Raw genomic sequence first — 18021 nt, 5'->3', positions numbered from 1 at the left:
AAAAAAAAAAAAAAAAAAGATTTGAAAACATGGACCCCAACACATAAGGTTTTCGTTAATTAAGAGGAAATGTTCATGTTGCATCATCTGCTTACAAGCAAATCTATAATTTAAAAAGAAAAAAAAAAAAAAAAACAAGCACTGGGTGCAGTGGCACATGCCTGTAATCCCAGTAGCTCAGGAGGCTGAGGCAGGAGGATCACGAGTTCAAAGCCAGCCTCAGCAAAAGCAAGGTGCTAAGCAAGTCAGTGAGAAGACCCTGTCTCTGAATAAAATACAAAATGGGGCTTGGGAATGTGGCTTAGTGGTTGAGTGCCCTTGAGTTCAATCCCCAGTACCAAAAAAAGGAAGGAAGGGAGGGAGGGGAAAGGAAAAGAAAAGAAAAGAAAAACAAACCAAGCAAACCACCATGGACTGCTCAAGCAAAGCCTCAGACAGGTCCTTCAGGAGGGATTTCAGAAGAAAGCATTGTTAACATAAGAGGTGACAGCTCTGTGCATGTTATTGCCCTGAAGGCCTTCCAGTGGGACAAGATGTAGAGGTAGAGACAATGATACAGTGATACTGATCCTGCCCCTGTGTGGACAAGGCTAATGTGTATGTTCATGTCTTAGTTTTTAACAACAGCAACAAACTTTAAAAAGCAAAAAATTTAAAGTTTTTAAGTAGGAAAAGCTTATAGGATAAGGCTATAAAGAGAGAATGTCCAGCTATATATTGTGTCTTAAGCTAAGTGTCACTATAAGAGTTAAAAGTTTTTAAAAATTAAAAAGTTTATAAAGGAAAGAGTAGGCAAAGTGTGTTAGTCTACTTTCCTTCACAAAATACCTGAGATAGTGGCTGGGTTTGTGGCTCAGTGGTAGAGCACTTGCCTCACATGTGTGAGGCACTGGGTTTAATTCTTAGCATTGCATGTAAATAAATGAATAAAATAAAGGTCCATCAACAATTAAAAAAACATTTTTTTAAATACTTGAGATAATCAACTTAAAAGTTTATTTTGGCTCATTATTCCATAGGTTGAGTCCATGGTTGGTAGGCCCCATTGCTTTAGGGCCTGTGGCAAAGCAGAACATGGGGTGGGGGCAAGTGGTATAGAAAGCTGCTTACCTCATTGGAAGCTGGGAAACAGAGAGAGAGGAGAGAGAGGAAGGAACCAGTGTCCCAATATCCCTTTCAAGATCACTCCCTCAAAGACCTAACTTCATTAAGCCCCATCTCCTAATAGCAGCACAGGCTACCAGGAGTAGAGTACATAGACTAAGTCTTTAATACATGGATCTTTGAGGGTCACTTATCCAAACCCTAATACTAAGGTTAATTTATTACTAAAGAAAGAAAAACGTGTTTAGTTTAGTGTGGCCTAGTTTTATAGTACTGTAATGTCCTAAGCCTTCATGTTCCTTCACCACTCACTCCCTGACTCACACAAAGCAAATTCCAGTCCTGCAAGCTCCACTCATGATAAGTGCCCTATACAGGTATATCATTTTTTAAAATCTCATATCTTTTTTTAAATAGCATTAGGGATCAAACCCAGGGCCACATGCATGCCAAGGTAAGCCCTCTACCACTGAACTATGTCCCTGTGCCATTATTTTTTACTATGCCTATTCTGTATTTAAGCATGTTTAGATACTTGCCATTGAGTTGCAGTTGCCTACAGTATTCAATACAGTAGCATGCTGTGTAGACTTGTAGCCTAGGAGTAGTAGGCTGCATCATATAACCTCGGCATGCAAGAGACTAGACCTGCTAGGTTTACATAAGTATGCTCTATGATGTCCACACAGTGACATAAGTGTCTAATGATAGATTTCTCAAAGTAGATCTCCATCTTTAAGTCACTTTTTTCCCCAAAGACATAAACAGGTTTATTTAGGAAGTAGATAAACACGCAAGGGAGAATGTGGGCTGTTGAGAAAGAAAAGCAGCCCTGACTTGGGCTGAGGGTCCTGTATTTACAGAAGGGCTATATCAGGGGCTGGACTGGAGGTGGTGACTGCATCTGTCTGTCCATGAATGAAAATTGAGAATGAGGAATCAGAAATGGGAACTGGAGGAGAAGGCCTCTACCTCATTCTGCATGTGAAACCTTCAGGAACAGGAGATGAGTCTGCCTTCTTGTCTTAGAGGCTATCTGGGGACAGGATTCAGACACAACCCATGCTTTGGAGGCTTCTTATATTTACAAATGTGCTTTTTTTTTTTTTAATTTGGGCTGGGGGCGTCCTTTGGGAAATTTTATTTAAAAACAAGACCCATTGACCTCTTGGTTTTGTTTTGTTTTTTGTTTTGTTGTACTGGGGATTGAACCCAGGGGCATTTTACTACCAAGCTACATCCCTGCTCTAACTTTTTATTTTGAGACAAGATCTTGCTAGGTTGCTTAAGGGCCTCCCTAAGTTACTGAAGCTGGCCTTGAATATGTGATCCTCCTGTCTCAACTTCCCGAATAGCTGGGATTACAAGCATGCACCACTGTGCCCAGCTTGATCTCTTGATTTTTAATACCTCCCCTCACTTGTTGCTAAGGACCTTTGGCTTAGCATGAGAGCTGGGGTTTTTAGAGATTTTGTGATTTTAGTTTCCCTTCATAAAGAAGAACCATTTGGCTGCTATAGAAATGATTTATGGATGGGTCCAGATTTATTAATCACCTCTGAAGATGGAGAGGAAATTAAAAACAGGGAGTCCACTCTGGGCTAAAGACAATGTAGGTTGGTCGTCCTTGCAGAAGACCTTGCCAAGGTCAAAGGCCACAAACAACCAATTTGGACCAAGGTTTCTAATCTGAATTTTAATTTCATGTGCTTTGATTTTTCACACCATTTTCTCTCCAAGGTAAAATAATGACTATTTTAATTGGCTGCCACTTACAGAGAGATTCCAATAAGCATGATGGCATCCATACATTTTTCTCTGGCATTCCATGTGTGCTCCAGTTCTTATGATCAAGCTGGTGAAGCTGACTTTTACTGCATGCTGCATGCCATGATCAGTTGACTATAAATTAAACCCTCTTTTCCAAAAGCCATTTTCCATTAGTGCTAATTTGTTTGCTTCTCATTTCCACTGATCATTAGAGTCTCTGGTCATGAGCACCAAATTGGAAATAATTTCCTTGACATTTCAAAAAATTTTCTCCCCTTCTTGAATGCCATTTGGCTGCAGCTAAAGAACATTATGGTTTGCAGAAGAACAGTTCACTCCAATTACAATTTAACTGACCGTTCATGGCACTGAATCCCTGTCCTCAGTGTCCAAAGATGACACCACTGCTGACATTGCTATTTCCTGTTAAAGCTGTAAAATGCCTCATAGACTTTGCTCTGGACTTCTTGGATGAAGATTCCACCACTCTGCACATGGCAGCTTTGGGAAGTTGGTAGTTTTATGGAACTACATATCATGGACATTCGGATATAACCATGTAAACAGGAGCTGGCTGGTTTCTTTACTCATTCACTCTATGGGCATTTATTAAACATCTCTTTTATGCCAGACCTGGGGACACAGAGATAGGGAAGATCAACCCCTGCCCTTGAGGAACTCACACTCTAGTGGGAAGGAAGGTTAAACTGTAGAGCATATTAAAGGAAGAGGTTATATAGATAGGACCACGGAACTGAGAGCCTAGCTTTCTCAGGGAATTTGCCAAAGGGCAAGGAAGAGCTGGCCATTCCTCATGGCAGAGCAGCCTTGAGATGCACACAGCTAGGAATGGTGAGCAGTTGAGGTCAGTTCTAATGAAGAAGTGACTGGAGATGAGGGTAGGCTGCCACCAAATTTTGAGGGGCCTTGAATGCCATATTTAGTATAGACTTTATTGTGTAGATCACAGAGAGCTGATGGAGAAATCTGGAGGTGGAGAAGGGAGGAGGTTTGGGGAGTGAATAGTCAAGGAAAGACTTTGTTTCCAGATATATTGGGTTAGTGGGGATTAAGCGTGGATTTGAAAGAATGGTGGTACATGCCTGTGATCCCAGCAACTCTGGAGGCTGAGGCAGGAGCCAGCCTCTGCAATTTAGCAAGGCCCTAAGCAACTTAACGAGACTTTGTCTTAAAAAGTGTTGGGGATATAGTTCAGTGGTTAAGCATCCCTGGGTTCAAACCCTGAACAAATTTCTCCCTCCCCACCCCTCCCCCCAAAAAAAAAGAGAGTGAAAGAAGTCAGAGGAGATGGAAAGACTGGAGATGGAAGGGTAGGATCCAGTGCCGATATGGTAATGTTAAGAATGGAAGGGAAGGTTTGGAGATGTAGCCTCAATGGTCGCATGCATGAAGCTGTAGGTTCAATCCCCAATATCAAGAGGTACAGAGGTGCATGCCTATAGTCCCAGTTACTTGGGAGGGTAAGGCTGGAGGATGGCTTAAATCAAGGAATTCAAAACCAGCCTAGGAAACATAGTGAAACCCTGTCTCCAAAAAAAAAAAAAAAAAAAAAAAAAAAAAAAAGCAAAGAAAGAAAAGATGGGCTAGGGATGTAACTCAGTGGTAAAGTGCTTGACTAGCTTGTGGAAGGAGGCCCTAGGTGCAATCCCCAGCACTGAAAAATAAAAAATGGAGGGTACAAGAGGGGGTCCTCCTTGAGAGACCCAAGTAGGAAACAAGGTTATCCATGTATACTGCATGATTCCTCCCCTTCTTTCATCTACCACAGAAGATCAGGTACCACATCCTGTTGCATCTCCCTGTGTGGCTTTTCTATTTCTCTCTACCCCTGGTAACTTCAGCATCTTTTACTAGAATTTCAGTTGGCTTTCTAATTGGTGTCCCACCTCATCTTGCCCTCTTCCAGTCCTCTTTCTATGCTGCAATAGGGGGATTTCTAAAACAAAATTGTTTCTTGTCACTACTTAAAACCCTTCAATGCCCTCACCTTGCTCTCAGGAGAGAGTGGGAACTCTGCAGCAGAGCATATAAAGCGCTTCATTCTCTGGCTCCACCTGTTCTTCCTGCCTCATCTCTCACCACCTCATTCTCATACTGTCCTCCAGCCTCTCAGAACAATCTCACCAATAAACGTAAGATTAAGCACTATTGAGGGTTTTATGTTAGGTAGTTCATTGAGCCTTATGCGATTTTATTATCCCCTTTTCACAGGTAAGGGAACCTTGAGAGGTTAAGTAACTTGCGTAAGATCATACAGCAGGGAAGTGGAAGATCAAATCCAGAGTCCATGGCCATAACCATTGTATTTTACTGTCTTCCACTTGGAATTCTTTATAGCTGTACTCTCTCACCTCTGAGCCATTGCATCTTTTATGCCCTCCACCTAGAACACATTTCTTGGCCTCTCTCCTGGCTACAGACTGCCTAGAAGGCATCTTCTCTGAAAAACCTTCCATAAGATTCAGCATCCAAGCCAAGGCCAGGTTAGGTGTCCCCCTCTCTCCTTCCCAGAGTGTGCTATACTCACCCCATCATAGCCCTTATCACACTACTTGAATTGAAATCACTTTTTTTTTTCTTGTTTTGGTGCTGGGGATTAACTCCAGGGGTGCTGAGTCATATTCCAGCCTTTTTTATTTTTGTCTTTAAAAAAATTTTTTTTAATTGTTGATAAATCTTTATTTTATTTATATATGGTGCTGAGAATTGAACCCAGTGCCTCACACATGCTAGGCAAGTACTCTACCACTGAGCCACAACCCCAGCCCTATTTTTTATCTTGAGACAGAGTCTCACTAATTTCTTTAGGGCCTCACTAAATTGCTGAGGCTGGTCTCAAACTGGAGATTCTCCTGCCTCAGCTTCCTGAGCTGCTGGAATTACAGGCATGCACCACCATGTCTGGCTGAAATCACTTTTTTACAAGGCTCTATGCCACCTTTTCTTCAAATTTTGTATCCCTTGAGGGCAAGGTTGTTTTGTTTTTTGGTGCTGGAATGGAACCCCAGGCCTCAAGCATACTAGGCAAAGTTCTATACCATTGAGTTATACCTTCCAGCCCTGTAGGGAGAATGGTCAATGGGAAAACAGTGTGTAGAATGTTTTTCAGAAGCTTTGCTGTAAAGTAAAAATAATCTGAGATGTCTGGAGGACGATGTAGGATTGAGGTTTTTGTACTGATTTTTGCTTATTTTTGTTTAAAGATAAGCAAACATTGAGTAGGCTAACAAGAAAAATATGCCTAAATAAAGGGAATGATTGAGGATAAAAGAGAGGAGAGAGTAATGGCTAGAGAAAGGTCCCTGAGGTGTGGAGGGTAGGAGAAGAATAGATATGGATGGTGATAATATAGGAAGCAGGAAGAGGAAAATGAGGACATTCTTGCCTAATGGCCTATAACTTTTACTAAGCCCAAGACTAGTATTTTTTTTTTGTACTTGTTATTGAACCGAGGGGCACTTTACCACTGAGCTACATCCCCAGGGTCTTGCTACGTTGCTGAGGGTCTTGCTAAATTGCTGAATCTAGCCTTGAACTTGTGATCCTCCTGCCTCAGCCTCATGAGCTACTGGGATTACTTGTGTGCACTACCATGCCCCACCCAAAACTAGATCTTCTGAGAACAGATAGAGGAGCAGGTGGGAAGGGTAAAGAGCTTAAAACTATAGACATGGCAGGGGGATTGTTTCTGTCTAGTCACAGAATTTAGGATTTTTTTGTTTTGTTTTGTTTGTGTCAGGGATTGAATCCAGGGCACTTAACCACTGAGCCATATCCCTACCTTTTTTAAAAAATTTATTTTGTATTTTATTTAGAGACAGGGTCTTGCTGAGTTGCTTAAGGCCTCACTAAGTTGCTGAGGCTGGCTTTGAATTTGCAATCCTCCTGCTTCAGCCTCCTGAGCCACTGGGATTATGGGCATGGGCCAACACGCCCTGCCAAAATTTAGGATTTAGCTCCTGAGTATGAATGCTGGGTTGGAACTCGAATCTGGATTCATACCTCTCCTCTGTGTTTCAGCAGAACCTGAGATATATCTCCTCAGAGGGCTTTTCCCTTTTCATTATAATCCTCTGATTGCTTGCCTCTCTGCCTGCCAGTCTGTAAGCACGTTTAAGGTAAGAACTATGCTTGTATGTTAACCAGTACCAATTTCAATGCCTGGCTCAGAGTTGGCACCCAGAACATCTGTTTAATTAATGTGTAGAGTCAAGGAAATTAAAGTGCTCATTATGAGCCCAATATGTCATATGTCAGTTTGTTAATGTTTACTGAGGATGCATTATATGCCAGAGACCATGCTACCTCACAATTGACTATACTAGCAAATCTTGGGTTAACAGGAAGATATATGTCAAAGTCATTGGTGAGATCCTCATTAAAGCACCCCTGGGTTCAATCCCTGGTACCAAAAACTAAATAAATAGATAGATAGCCCAGCAAGTGCCTAGTGTAGTAAATGAAAAAAGACCTTCCCCAAGGTATACCATCACACAATTTCAAAAAAGGTTTTAAAATTATTTGGAGTAAAAGGCTATAAAGGTGCAGGAATCAGAATGACATCAGACTTTTCATCATCAAAAGCAACTAGCAGACTCAATCTAAGGCAAGTTTATTTCTAACATAGAGTTATACATTAGCCAGTCCAGCTTGAAGTCAAAAAAGATATTTTTAGACCTTCTGGGATACACATACACACACACACACACATAAACACACACACAACCCTGAAGCTACTAGAAACAGTGCTTCAACAAAACAAGGGAGTTAAACCAAGGAGGAAGACGTGGGATGTAACAGAGAAGAATTGTGAAAGGAAAGTTTAGGCATTTGTGTACTAGGCTTATTGAGCAGCCTGGTACACTAAAGGAGAAAGACAGGTCTGAGGTCAGAGGTCTCTAGGGAAAAGATGGAACTGGTCAGTTACAGATTGAACATTTGGAATAATTACTGCTAATGTTTTAAATATTTAGAAAAAATAGCTCTGGGTTCTTAGAACTAAATGATTAAAAACCAACCACAACAATGATTAACTCCAAGTAAAACCAAGTTGTAAGAAGAGAATGCAATATAGTTTACTAATTGAGTGAAGAGTTTATTTACTTGGTCAATAATGTAAACACCATTGATTTAACTGTAAATTGTTAGAAACTATATTGTGAGGATGGGGGAGTGAAGATGGGGGTTAGAGTGATACAAAAAAAAATGAATTCCTCAACTGCCAGATGATAAATAAATATGTATTGTCTAAATCAAGTAACAGCATATTCATTTACTAAAGCTGCCATAACAATGTACTACAGACTGGTTGACTTCGACAGCAGAAACTTTTTTTCTCCTAGTTCTGGAGGCTGAAAGGCTGACCTCAGGCATTGCCAGGCTGATTGCATCTGAAGCTTCATTGGCTGGTAGATGTCCCTCTTTTTTGTTGTGGGGGGATATTGGGGATTAAACTCAGGGGCACTTGACCAGTGAGCCATATCCCCAGCTCTATTTTGTATTTTATTTAGAGACAGAGTCTCACTGAGTTGCTAAGTGCCTTGCTTTTGCTGAGGCTGGCTTTGAACACGAGATCCTCCTGCCACAGCCTCCCAAGCCACTGGGATTACAGGTATGTGCCACTGTGCCCAGCTAGACGGCCATCTTTTACCTTGTCGTCACATAGTCTTCCCTCAGTGTGTATCTGTATCCTAATCTCTTCTTTTTTATTTATTTTTTTAAATATTTATTATTTAGTTATCTGTGGACACAACATCTTTGTTTGTATGTGGTGCTGAGGATCGAACCCAGGCCGCACGCATGCCAGGCGAGCGCGCTACCACTTGAGCCACATTCCCAGCCCCCTAATCTCTTCTTAAGGACACTAGTATATTGAATAAGGGCTTACCTTAATGATCTCATTTTACCTTCATCACCTCTTTAAAAACCCTGTCTCCAGCCAGGTATGGTGGCGCACACCTGTAATCCCAGCTACCTGGGAGGTTGGTGCAGGAGGATTGAAAATTTAAGGCCACCTCACCTTAGTCTGTCTCAATTTTTTTTTTTTTTGTACCAGGAATTGTATGTAGGGGCGCTTAACCCCTGAGCCACATCCACAGCCTTTTTTATTTTTTTTTATTTTAAGACAAGATCTCACTAAATTGCTGAGGCTGACTTTGAACTTGTGATCTAACTGCCTCAGCCTCCCAAGCTGCTGGGATTAAAGGTGTGTGCCACCATATCCGACTCAAAATTTTTGAAAAATGAAAAGGTCTGGGAACATAGCTCAGTAATAGAACATCCCTGGGTTCAATCCTCAGTACGCCCCAAAAAAAAAAAAAAAAATATATATATATATACACACACACACACACACACACATATATATAGTGCATGTGTATTATTGTATATATTATATGTGTATTATACACACACACATATAATATATACATCATACACACACGCGCACACACACATAATGGAGGAAGACTGAGATCCAGACAATCCTTGAAGGGCCATAATGTGTAGCATCCTGCCTAGAGTGTCCTGCCCTGTGTCCTGGAATTTCTGGATGCATCTGTGTTAGCACGTGGAGCTTTGATTGCAGGGAGAGTCATCCTGAGAAAGCTAATGCTGGTGTTTCAACCCTCCTGCCTGGGGTCTAGAAGAGCCACTCATACCCATTTTCTTGAAGCCATTGTGGCTGTTGAAGGTGGTGACAGCCTCTGAAAGTTATTCTCAGGCTTGAGACTGTATTGGCATTCACAATGATGATGGCATCATCTGAGAGGTTTTGGTCATTTTTGTGTTTAGACTGATCCACAGTTGTCCATCTGGTGGTCTTCCTCGCCTAGGCTACATAGACAACCCTCCCAACATGAACACACATCCAGTGTCCTCTGGGGGTAGTGGAGGTTGGTATGTATGTATGTCTGTCTCAGCATGCCTCAGGTTATTGCTTGCTAATAAAATTCTGATAGCTGGGCTCCATCAATATCTCAAATACATGTGAGGAAATGTTAATTTAGAATCAATTTTAGGATGTTTCAGACTGTAAAGTCCTTTTAACTAGATCTCTGGCGAAGATGTAGAAGCACTTTATGGGACTGTAAATTTCATGTTGAACAGTCTTTGTGAAATACACATCTCCCCTACACACAAGCTGTTCTCTCCATATCAATCATGGCCTCTGCACGTAATGTTTCACAAATATTCTGTAAATCACAGAAAACCCCATGATAATGTGAAATATGACTTTCACTTGTCTGTTAGACAAAAGAATCGCACATGCCTCTCTCCCATCAGCACTAACATTTGTTATGGATAATAACACTTTCAATCACAACTATTTTTGGAAAACGGGTTTATTTTAAACCCTCCCTCCCCCACTGAAAACACTCTCCCAAGGACACAGACTCCTACAAACCACAGCTCATTAATCCAACTATGGGATAGGAACTTTTTCTTCCCACTAACTTTTTTAAAAGTTGTTTTGAAGAGTTAATATAAAAGTCCTAGGTACAAGGTTAAAGAGCACTTTACCTTAGCCACTTGGCTTAAGAGGGGGAGCTGCATCTCTAAATACCCCACATCTCTGACCCTGTGTGAAGTCAGCCAGGAGAGAGGCCCAAGTTTTTAGCAAGTGCTTTCATTTATGTGGCATCCTGTGCTCTTTCGGTTATGGGCATCAGCAGCAGGGAAGTCTTTAACTTTGGTACTGGGGATTGAACCCAGGGTCACTTTGCCATTGAGCTACATTCCCAGCCCTTTTTAGTTTTTATTTTGAGACAGGGTCTGGATAAGTTGTTTAAATTGCTAAGGTTCAAGCTTGCAATTATCCTGCCTCAGCCTCCTGACTTGCTGGGATTATGTGCCTGGCAGGAAGCCTTTAGCTCTTAAAGAACCGATGTTTACTACCTTGATATTCTTAATCCCATCACAACCCAGCTAGAGCTTTCCTGTTCAAGGGGCAGATGACCAGTTCTAGAGTGGATTTTGCATGTAACAATACCCATGTTGTTACTCTCAGACTCAGCGGGCAAGGGAAAAGCAAAACCCACAAGGTTATAGATTTGCATGGTTCTCAACATTCTGGTAACCTGTCTGTTTTCCTTCCCTTTGTTTTCTGTCTGTTTTCCTTCCCTTCCTCAGAACGACTGATTGATCATGACTTCTATAAAAGAACAGGCAGCAATTAGCAGGCTCTTAAGCTTTTTACAAGAGTGGGACAATGCTGGCAAAGTTGCAAGGAATCACATCCTCAACAATTTCATTCAAACCAACCAAGGCAAGACTTCCCCTGAATTGGAGCAGGAGTTTTCCCAAGGAGCCAGCTTGTTCCTTGTACGCTTGATCACCTGCCTTAGAATCACGTATCCTTTGCTGAACTGGGGAAACAATAGGAAATTTCAAAAGAGGAAAAAGAGAAAGAGGATTATTAAGGGAGCTTTTCTCTTGATTTTCTCTAATATTTTAGAACAGGACATTTGGTGATAAAAATATCCCCAAAGTCAAGAACTCCATTAACTTCCTATCTTCCCAACCTGTAAGTGTGTCTCCATTCTCACCTCTATCCCTTTTTTTTCCCATCAGAGTTGAAGTAGATATTCCTTCTGTCTAGGGCTAATTTGCATTTGTTCAACATTCCCTTCCCAGCTCCTTAGGGACTTTATTTTTTTCTTTCCTGTAGTTTTTACCCCTTTGCCTCATTATCAGCTTTTTTCATCAGTATTTTATATGCTGGAATCTCTTTTGCCTTAAAAATAAAATTCAACCCCTGCCTCAAACATAAGTTGCACCCAGATCCTGCCCCTCCTGGTGAAGCTTGTTGAAAAGGCTGTTCCCTCTCCCTGACTCCACATCCTCTCCTGGTTACTCCTGTGTCTACTGCAGTCTGACCCTATTCCCCCGACCTCACTGACTCAGGTCTTGTCAAGGTTAGCAATGGTTTTCTAATTACAGAGCCCAGTAACTATACATCCTCATTCCTTATACATGACCTCTGCGTGGCATTTGTCAACCAATCTTTCCCACTTCTCAAAAACACTCTTCTCTTGGTTTCGTTCTTCCCTTCTTTCTTCTTTAAGGGAACACCTTCTTTTAAATGTTGTTGTTCCTTGAGACTCTGTCTACATCCCTCTTCTCTGCTCACACTGTCAAATTCTCCCTGAGTGGTCTCCTCCATTTTCATGATAATTTCCCTCTGGAATCTGGGCTCCATATTTATATGTCCAGCTACCGCCTCCACTCATGCCTCAGGATGACTCTCATATTTCTGGCTTGGGAAACTAGGTTTATAGGAAGAGAATATCAAAAGAGGAGCAAGTTTGGTTGTAATTAAGTTTGGTTTGGGTCATGCTGAATTTGAGGTTCTTATGTTCAGGAGCCCTGGAGGCATATCAGGACTGAAAGCAGATTTGGACATCACTGAGGTGACTGTTTGCATTATGGGAGGATCTGAGAATATTTTTGTTCTGTCTGCCTGTGGATTCATCTCAGACCATTTTGTTTGTTTTGTTTGGTTTGGTTTGGCAGGACCAGGGATTGAACTCAGCAGCACTGTACTACTGAAATATAACCCAACTCCTTTTTATTTTTTATTTTGAGATAGGGTCTCACTAAATTGCCCAGGCTGGCCCTCAAACTCACAATCCTCTTGCCTCAGTCTCTCAAGTAACTGGGCTTACAGGTGTACACCACTACACCCAACCCACACCCCCTTCCTTTTTTAAATTTGTTTTTTAGTTGTAGGTGGACACAATACCTTTATTTTATTTATTTATATGAGGTGCTGAGGATTGAACCCAGGGCTTCATAAATGCTAGGTGAGCGCACTACCGCTGAGTCACAACCCCATCCCTCAGAGCCTTTTACTATATATTGTTTTTCCTTGCCTGAACCCTTTCCCCTTCTGAACACCCCCTCCTTATTTGACTAAATCCTCCTTCCTTATTCAGACCTCAATTTAAACGTCACTTTTTAGAAAGCCCTTTGCTAAGCCCCAGACTACCTGAGAACTGGAGGTTCCCCTTACAAGTATTCACAGCACTCCCTCTGGTCTGATGGTCATAGCATTTGATTGTTATTACTTGCTAAATATCTATTTTGCCCCCACTGGACTGTAAGCTCTATGAGAACAGGAGTCACATCGGTCTTCTTCATCTACCCATCTCTCATATCTGTTATCTAGGACAGCTGGCACATGTTTGCTGAATAAAGGAATGAATGAACCAGAGAGCCTGCAGCTAGGCAGAACTGAAGGCTTAATTCAATGCAGCTGTCTTTTTCTTACATTTAAGTCACTGATAAAATTATTAGTCAGCCTAACATGGTAGCACACACCTGTAATCCCAGCTACAGGTATGCCAAGGCAGGAGGATCACAAGTTCAAGGCCACCTGGCCAACTTAACAAGATCTTTTCTCAAAATAAAAGTAGGGGCTAGGGATGTAACTCAGTGGTAGAATGCTTGCTTAGCATTGCATGATGCCCTGAATTTGATACTCAGCTCCACCAAAATAAATTTTTTTAAAAAAGTAAAAAGGACTGGGGATATAACTCAGTGAGAAAATACACCTAGTTTGGTTTGTTTACTTTTTAATTATTAATCAGATTCAGGCCTAGAACACAGACCAAAAGGAATACCTCTGAATATGTCTCTAAGTTGACTCTCATGTCCTCATTTTGATGTGCATAAAAGAGGTTTAAAACAAAAATTAAGGCTGGGAACATAGCTCAGTGATAGAGTGCTAATCTAATATCGTGAAACCCTGGGTTCCACAGTCAGCCCAGCAAAAAATTAAAAATAATAACAAACACAAATTTACTAGGCTACCTCCCTACCCCAGGGTTCTGACTTAACAGATTAAGTATAGGACCCTGACCTTTTTTTCTTTCTTTTTTTAATTTTTATTTTTTTAGTTGTAGTTGGACACAATACCTTTATTTTATTTATTTATATGTGGTGCTGAAGATCAAATCCAGGGCCTCGCACATGCTAGGCAAGCACTCTGCCACTGAGCCACAACCCCAGCTCCCTGACCTTTATTTCTAACAAATGCCCTGAGTGACTCTGATGCTATGGTTTATATATCATGCCTTGAGAAAGGTCAGTACCTGTAATATGGCTTCTCAACCCACAAGTCATAACACTTACCTCACCATGGTTATCAGCAACCTCTATGCAGCCAAATCTAGACTTCTAATTTTCCTTCCTTGTCTTACTTAACATTTTCTCTTTTTTTAGTATTTTTTAGTTTTAGGTGGACACAATATCTTTATTTTATTTTTATGTGGTGCTGAGAATTGAACCCGTGCCTCACGCATGCTAGGCAAGCACGCTACCACTTGAGCCACATCCCCAGCCCATTACTTAACATTTTCCATTTGACCACAGGGTGAGGTGAGTGAGGCAGGATCTCAGGTGCAGGGTCAGATCTTGTTTTTATGTAAAATATTGATATTTGATTCATTATGAATTTTATATTAATTTGACTATTTTAAATGTTGCATTGAAATATGATTTTATTACTGAGGTTTTTTGTTTATTTTTGGTGCCTTGGTGGGGGGTTACTGGGGATTGAACCCAGGGATGATTTACCACTGAACTATATCCCCATCCCTTGTTATTTTTTTATTTTGAGACAGAATCTTGCTAAGATGCCAAAGCTGGCCTCAATCTTACAGTTCTCCAGCCTCAACCGCCCGAGTTTCTGGGATTATAGGTGTGTGCCACTGCACCCAACTTTGATGCCCCCTTAAATTTGAGATCCAAAGTAAGTGTTGTGCCTCCCTCACCTCACCTAGTCTAGCCTGATAGGCCACTGCCCCTTTTTAAACTCTCTTCTCCTTGTCCTTCTTCTATTGCTGTTTCTTTGTCTCAGCTGCAGAATTTCCTCCCACTCCTTAAATGTTAGTGTTTCCAAGGATTCTGGGTTCAGCCCACTTCCTTTCTTACTCAGTCATTGCATTTGGGCTAGGCATTGTCATTCTTCACATCTCAGGTGTCAGTCACAGTGCCTAACATTTAGTGGACATTCAGCTAATGCTTGTGGAATGACTGGAGGAACCATCATTTAAATGTACAGATGTAAATTCAGTTTCTATACCTAGAATTATTTATAATTTCCTAACTTTTTTGGGAGGGGATACTGGGGATTGAACCTGGAGGTGTTTAACTACTGAGCCACATCCCATCCCTTTATTTATTTATTATTTTGAGACAGGGTCTCACTAAGTTGCTTAAGGCCTCCTAAGTTGCTGAAGCTGGCTTTGAACTTGTAATCCTCCTGCCTCAACCTCCCAAGCTTCTGGGATTACATACATAAGTCACTATGCCCAACTCATAATTTCCTAACCTGTAATATAACAGAAAGAATAGACCAGCTGAAATGATTAAAGCATTTTGAATTAGAGATTCCCATGTCTCCTCCCCAACCCTGCAGTTATAGTGCATTTTGGAGAAAAACAAATCAATATAGAATCATTATCTTTTTGTAAAACTGACCACCACATAAGCCTAAACCTTTTTTGATAATCTCAAACTTCCAGAATAGATCAGCTACAACTAAGGATTTATATATTATAATAACAAAATTAAGCTGGGCACAATGGCACATGCCTATAATCTTAACAACTCGGGAGGCTGAGGCAAGAGAATCCAAAATTGAAGCCCAGTTCAGCAACTTAGTTAGACCCTCAGCAACTTAAGGAGATAAATAAATAAATAAAAAGGACTAGTGGTGTATCTCAGTGGTAAAGAACCACTGAGTTCAATCCATGGTACTACCAAAAATTATAATAATGGCAAAATTATTAGTTACCATTTATTGAGTCTTTTTTCGTTTTCTAGACACTGAATACAAATATTATATCATTTGAACATAACATCATCCTAGTAGGTGACAGTTATTATAGACAAGAAAAAATTAACCTTGAAAAGATTGAGTAATTTACTAGTAAACGGCAGAGACTAGGCTTAGAACGGGTCTGTCTGGCCCAAAGGATCTCCCACTTGGTGGATGGTACAGACCCAGAGCTCCACCTGCAACATACAGGGAGATCACCCACACCAGCAGTCCTACCCCACTCCCTATGTCTACAGGCACAAAGGCAGGGCAGGAAGAGCTCAGGCTCTCAATCAGCCTTCCAAGTTCAAATCCCAGTTCCATCAGTTCCCTTTGGTTACTTCATGTTACTTATGGACTAAATGGAAATACTGATAGTGCCCACTGGAGGGCTCTAGTGAGGATTGTATGAGACAATGCAAGCAAAGCAGTCAGCACAGTGCCTGGTACTCGTTAGCTACTGCTGATAATGTGGCAACCTTCTAGAACTAAATCATGGAAATAATAGACCAGAAATATGTATAGCAAGTAACTATGAAAACAAGACTAGCCTGGGACAAAGAGAAAAGATGGTGACAAAAGTTGGTCAGCTTTGTTGGTTACTGAAAAAAAGGAGGAGAATCCACTGAGTTAGGAACAGGGTAGAGAATGGGGGAACAGGGAGAGGATAATGTAGGAATAAAGAGACTGCCATGTGGCCGATATCCTGGCCCCCAGCTATGGCGGCAACAGGCAGGAGAGCCTGGCTCCAGAGCAAACACTGTTTTTGCAGTAAAGAGCCTTTCCTAATGAGCCAATCTGTCTCTACTTCTATTGGCATCCTGGGAACCAGGGTGCAGCAGAGATAATTTGCCTCATGCCTCCACCCTCCCCCCAACAAAGCACCATTACCTCCAACCCATTACATTAGCCTTTATCAGTCTTGGAAGCTCTCAGTCATCCTCCATGAGCTGCAATAATTTCAGCTAATTTCTTAAGTGTTCTAAGAGCCTGTGATGTGTTATGAGCCTAGTAATTGTTGACTGGTTCCCTTTCTGTTGTGGCTTGATTTCATACCTTGTATCCGAGCTGATGCGTGCTCTGGGTGCTTTATTACAATGAGGCTTTTTGCAAAGACTCACATTAAAAAATAACATTAAATACTGAGGTAGTTTTAAATCAGAGTTTAATTTTTCTTCCATCTCCTGTTATTCTTATTAGGAAGCTATGCAATTCTTCATAAGGATAGTGACCTCCAGTGTAAAACTTTGAGCAAGTATACAATTGAGAATTAATGATGAAGCTGATTGTTTTTAGAGAAGTCTAGGAATGGGGCCCAAATAGTGAACTATACTGAGATGCAACAGTGCAAGGATCATGGCTTAAAGAGATTTGGGAAACTGACCCTCAGCTTTTTCTCTATGCACCTTTGATTTATACAAGCATCCTTGCTCCCTAGGGAGCCTGTCAGAGCCAAGGTGGCTAAACTACCCTGGAGGAACTTCCTGGAGAACAAGGAACAACACAGCACCCATCCTCTGTGTATTGCCCCTTCCCTTTCAGCTAGTGGCTCCTCTCAGGCTAAAGGGTGCACTCCAGCTGCTTGGTTTTCCTGGACCTGAGGAGTTTACCCAGGATGAGGCACAGGATCTGTTTCTCTAGGAAAAACCACCGTGAAATGCACTCTTTGACTTGTTGTCCAGCTATATGACTGGCTCATGTTTAGAAAAGCTTCTGAAGTCCATTGGCATCTTCTTATCAGCTGTGGGCAGGTGAGTACCACTCTAGAGAAATTCTGGAGTCTCATGGTGTCCTTGGCATTCACACCACATGGGATTCTAGGTATCTGTAGGTGCCCCATAACCTTCAGGATGGGCCCAGAGGTCATGTCATGTTCCCCATTAGCACTTTATTAGTCAGTACCTTTTTTTTTTTTTTAATGGTGCTGGGGATTGAACCCTGGGCCCTGTGCATGCGAGGCAAGCACTCTACCAACTGAGCTATATCCCCAGCCTGTCAGTACCCTTTTGATTGAGAATTATGGGGAACTAATTCATAAAGAGGATTTATTGGCTTGTTTAACTGAAGAGCCCAGAGGTAAAAATACATATTTCAGGCCTGATTGGACCTAGGGGTTCAAACACTGTCATCAGTATTTGGTTCCTCCCTCCCTCTCTCCCCTCAGTGTCTCCATTTGTTCTCTGTATTCAGAGGCCTCTGTGTGCTGGGGTTCCCAGGAGCTCCAGATAGGCAACCTTTCTTTTTTCTTTCTTTCTTTCTTTCTTTTTTTCTTTTTCTTTTTTTTTTTTTTTTTTTTTTTTTTT

General features: G+C 41.4%; 1 protein-coding gene across 11 annotated transcripts in view; it reads left to right on the top strand.

Moving 5' to 3' along the window:
- The window catches only part of Armh1 (armadillo like helical domain containing 1), a 56586-nt gene that overhangs the window by 4477 nt on the left and 34088 nt on the right, over positions 1 to 18021 (top strand). For 9 of the 11 annotated variants that reach the window (XR_007352047.1, XR_007352048.1, XM_048815508.1 and 6 more), the window contains exons 1-4: positions 8448 to 8506; positions 9688 to 9788; positions 11016 to 11246; positions 17401 to 17469. Coding sequence is in view for 9 of the 11 variants with exons in the window: in XM_048815508.1 (XP_048671465.1) it covers positions 11041 to 11246; positions 17401 to 17469 (275 nt within the window). In the remaining 2 variants the exon portion in view is untranslated. Of the gene's footprint in view, positions 1 to 8447; positions 8507 to 9687; positions 9789 to 11015; positions 11247 to 17400; positions 17470 to 18021 lie in introns of those variants that run through there. The other 2 variants (XM_015485098.2, XM_048815505.1) reach the window with 2 other exon arrangements.

The sequence above is a fragment of the Marmota marmota genome, unplaced genomic scaffold (genome assembly GCF_001458135.2).
Source record: "Marmota marmota marmota unplaced genomic scaffold, marMar, whole genome shotgun sequence".
Classification (NCBI taxonomy): domain Eukaryota; kingdom Metazoa; phylum Chordata; class Mammalia; order Rodentia; family Sciuridae; genus Marmota; species Marmota marmota.
Note: the sequence above shows the minus strand (reverse complement) of the source record. Positions and strands in the feature narration are given on the sequence as shown.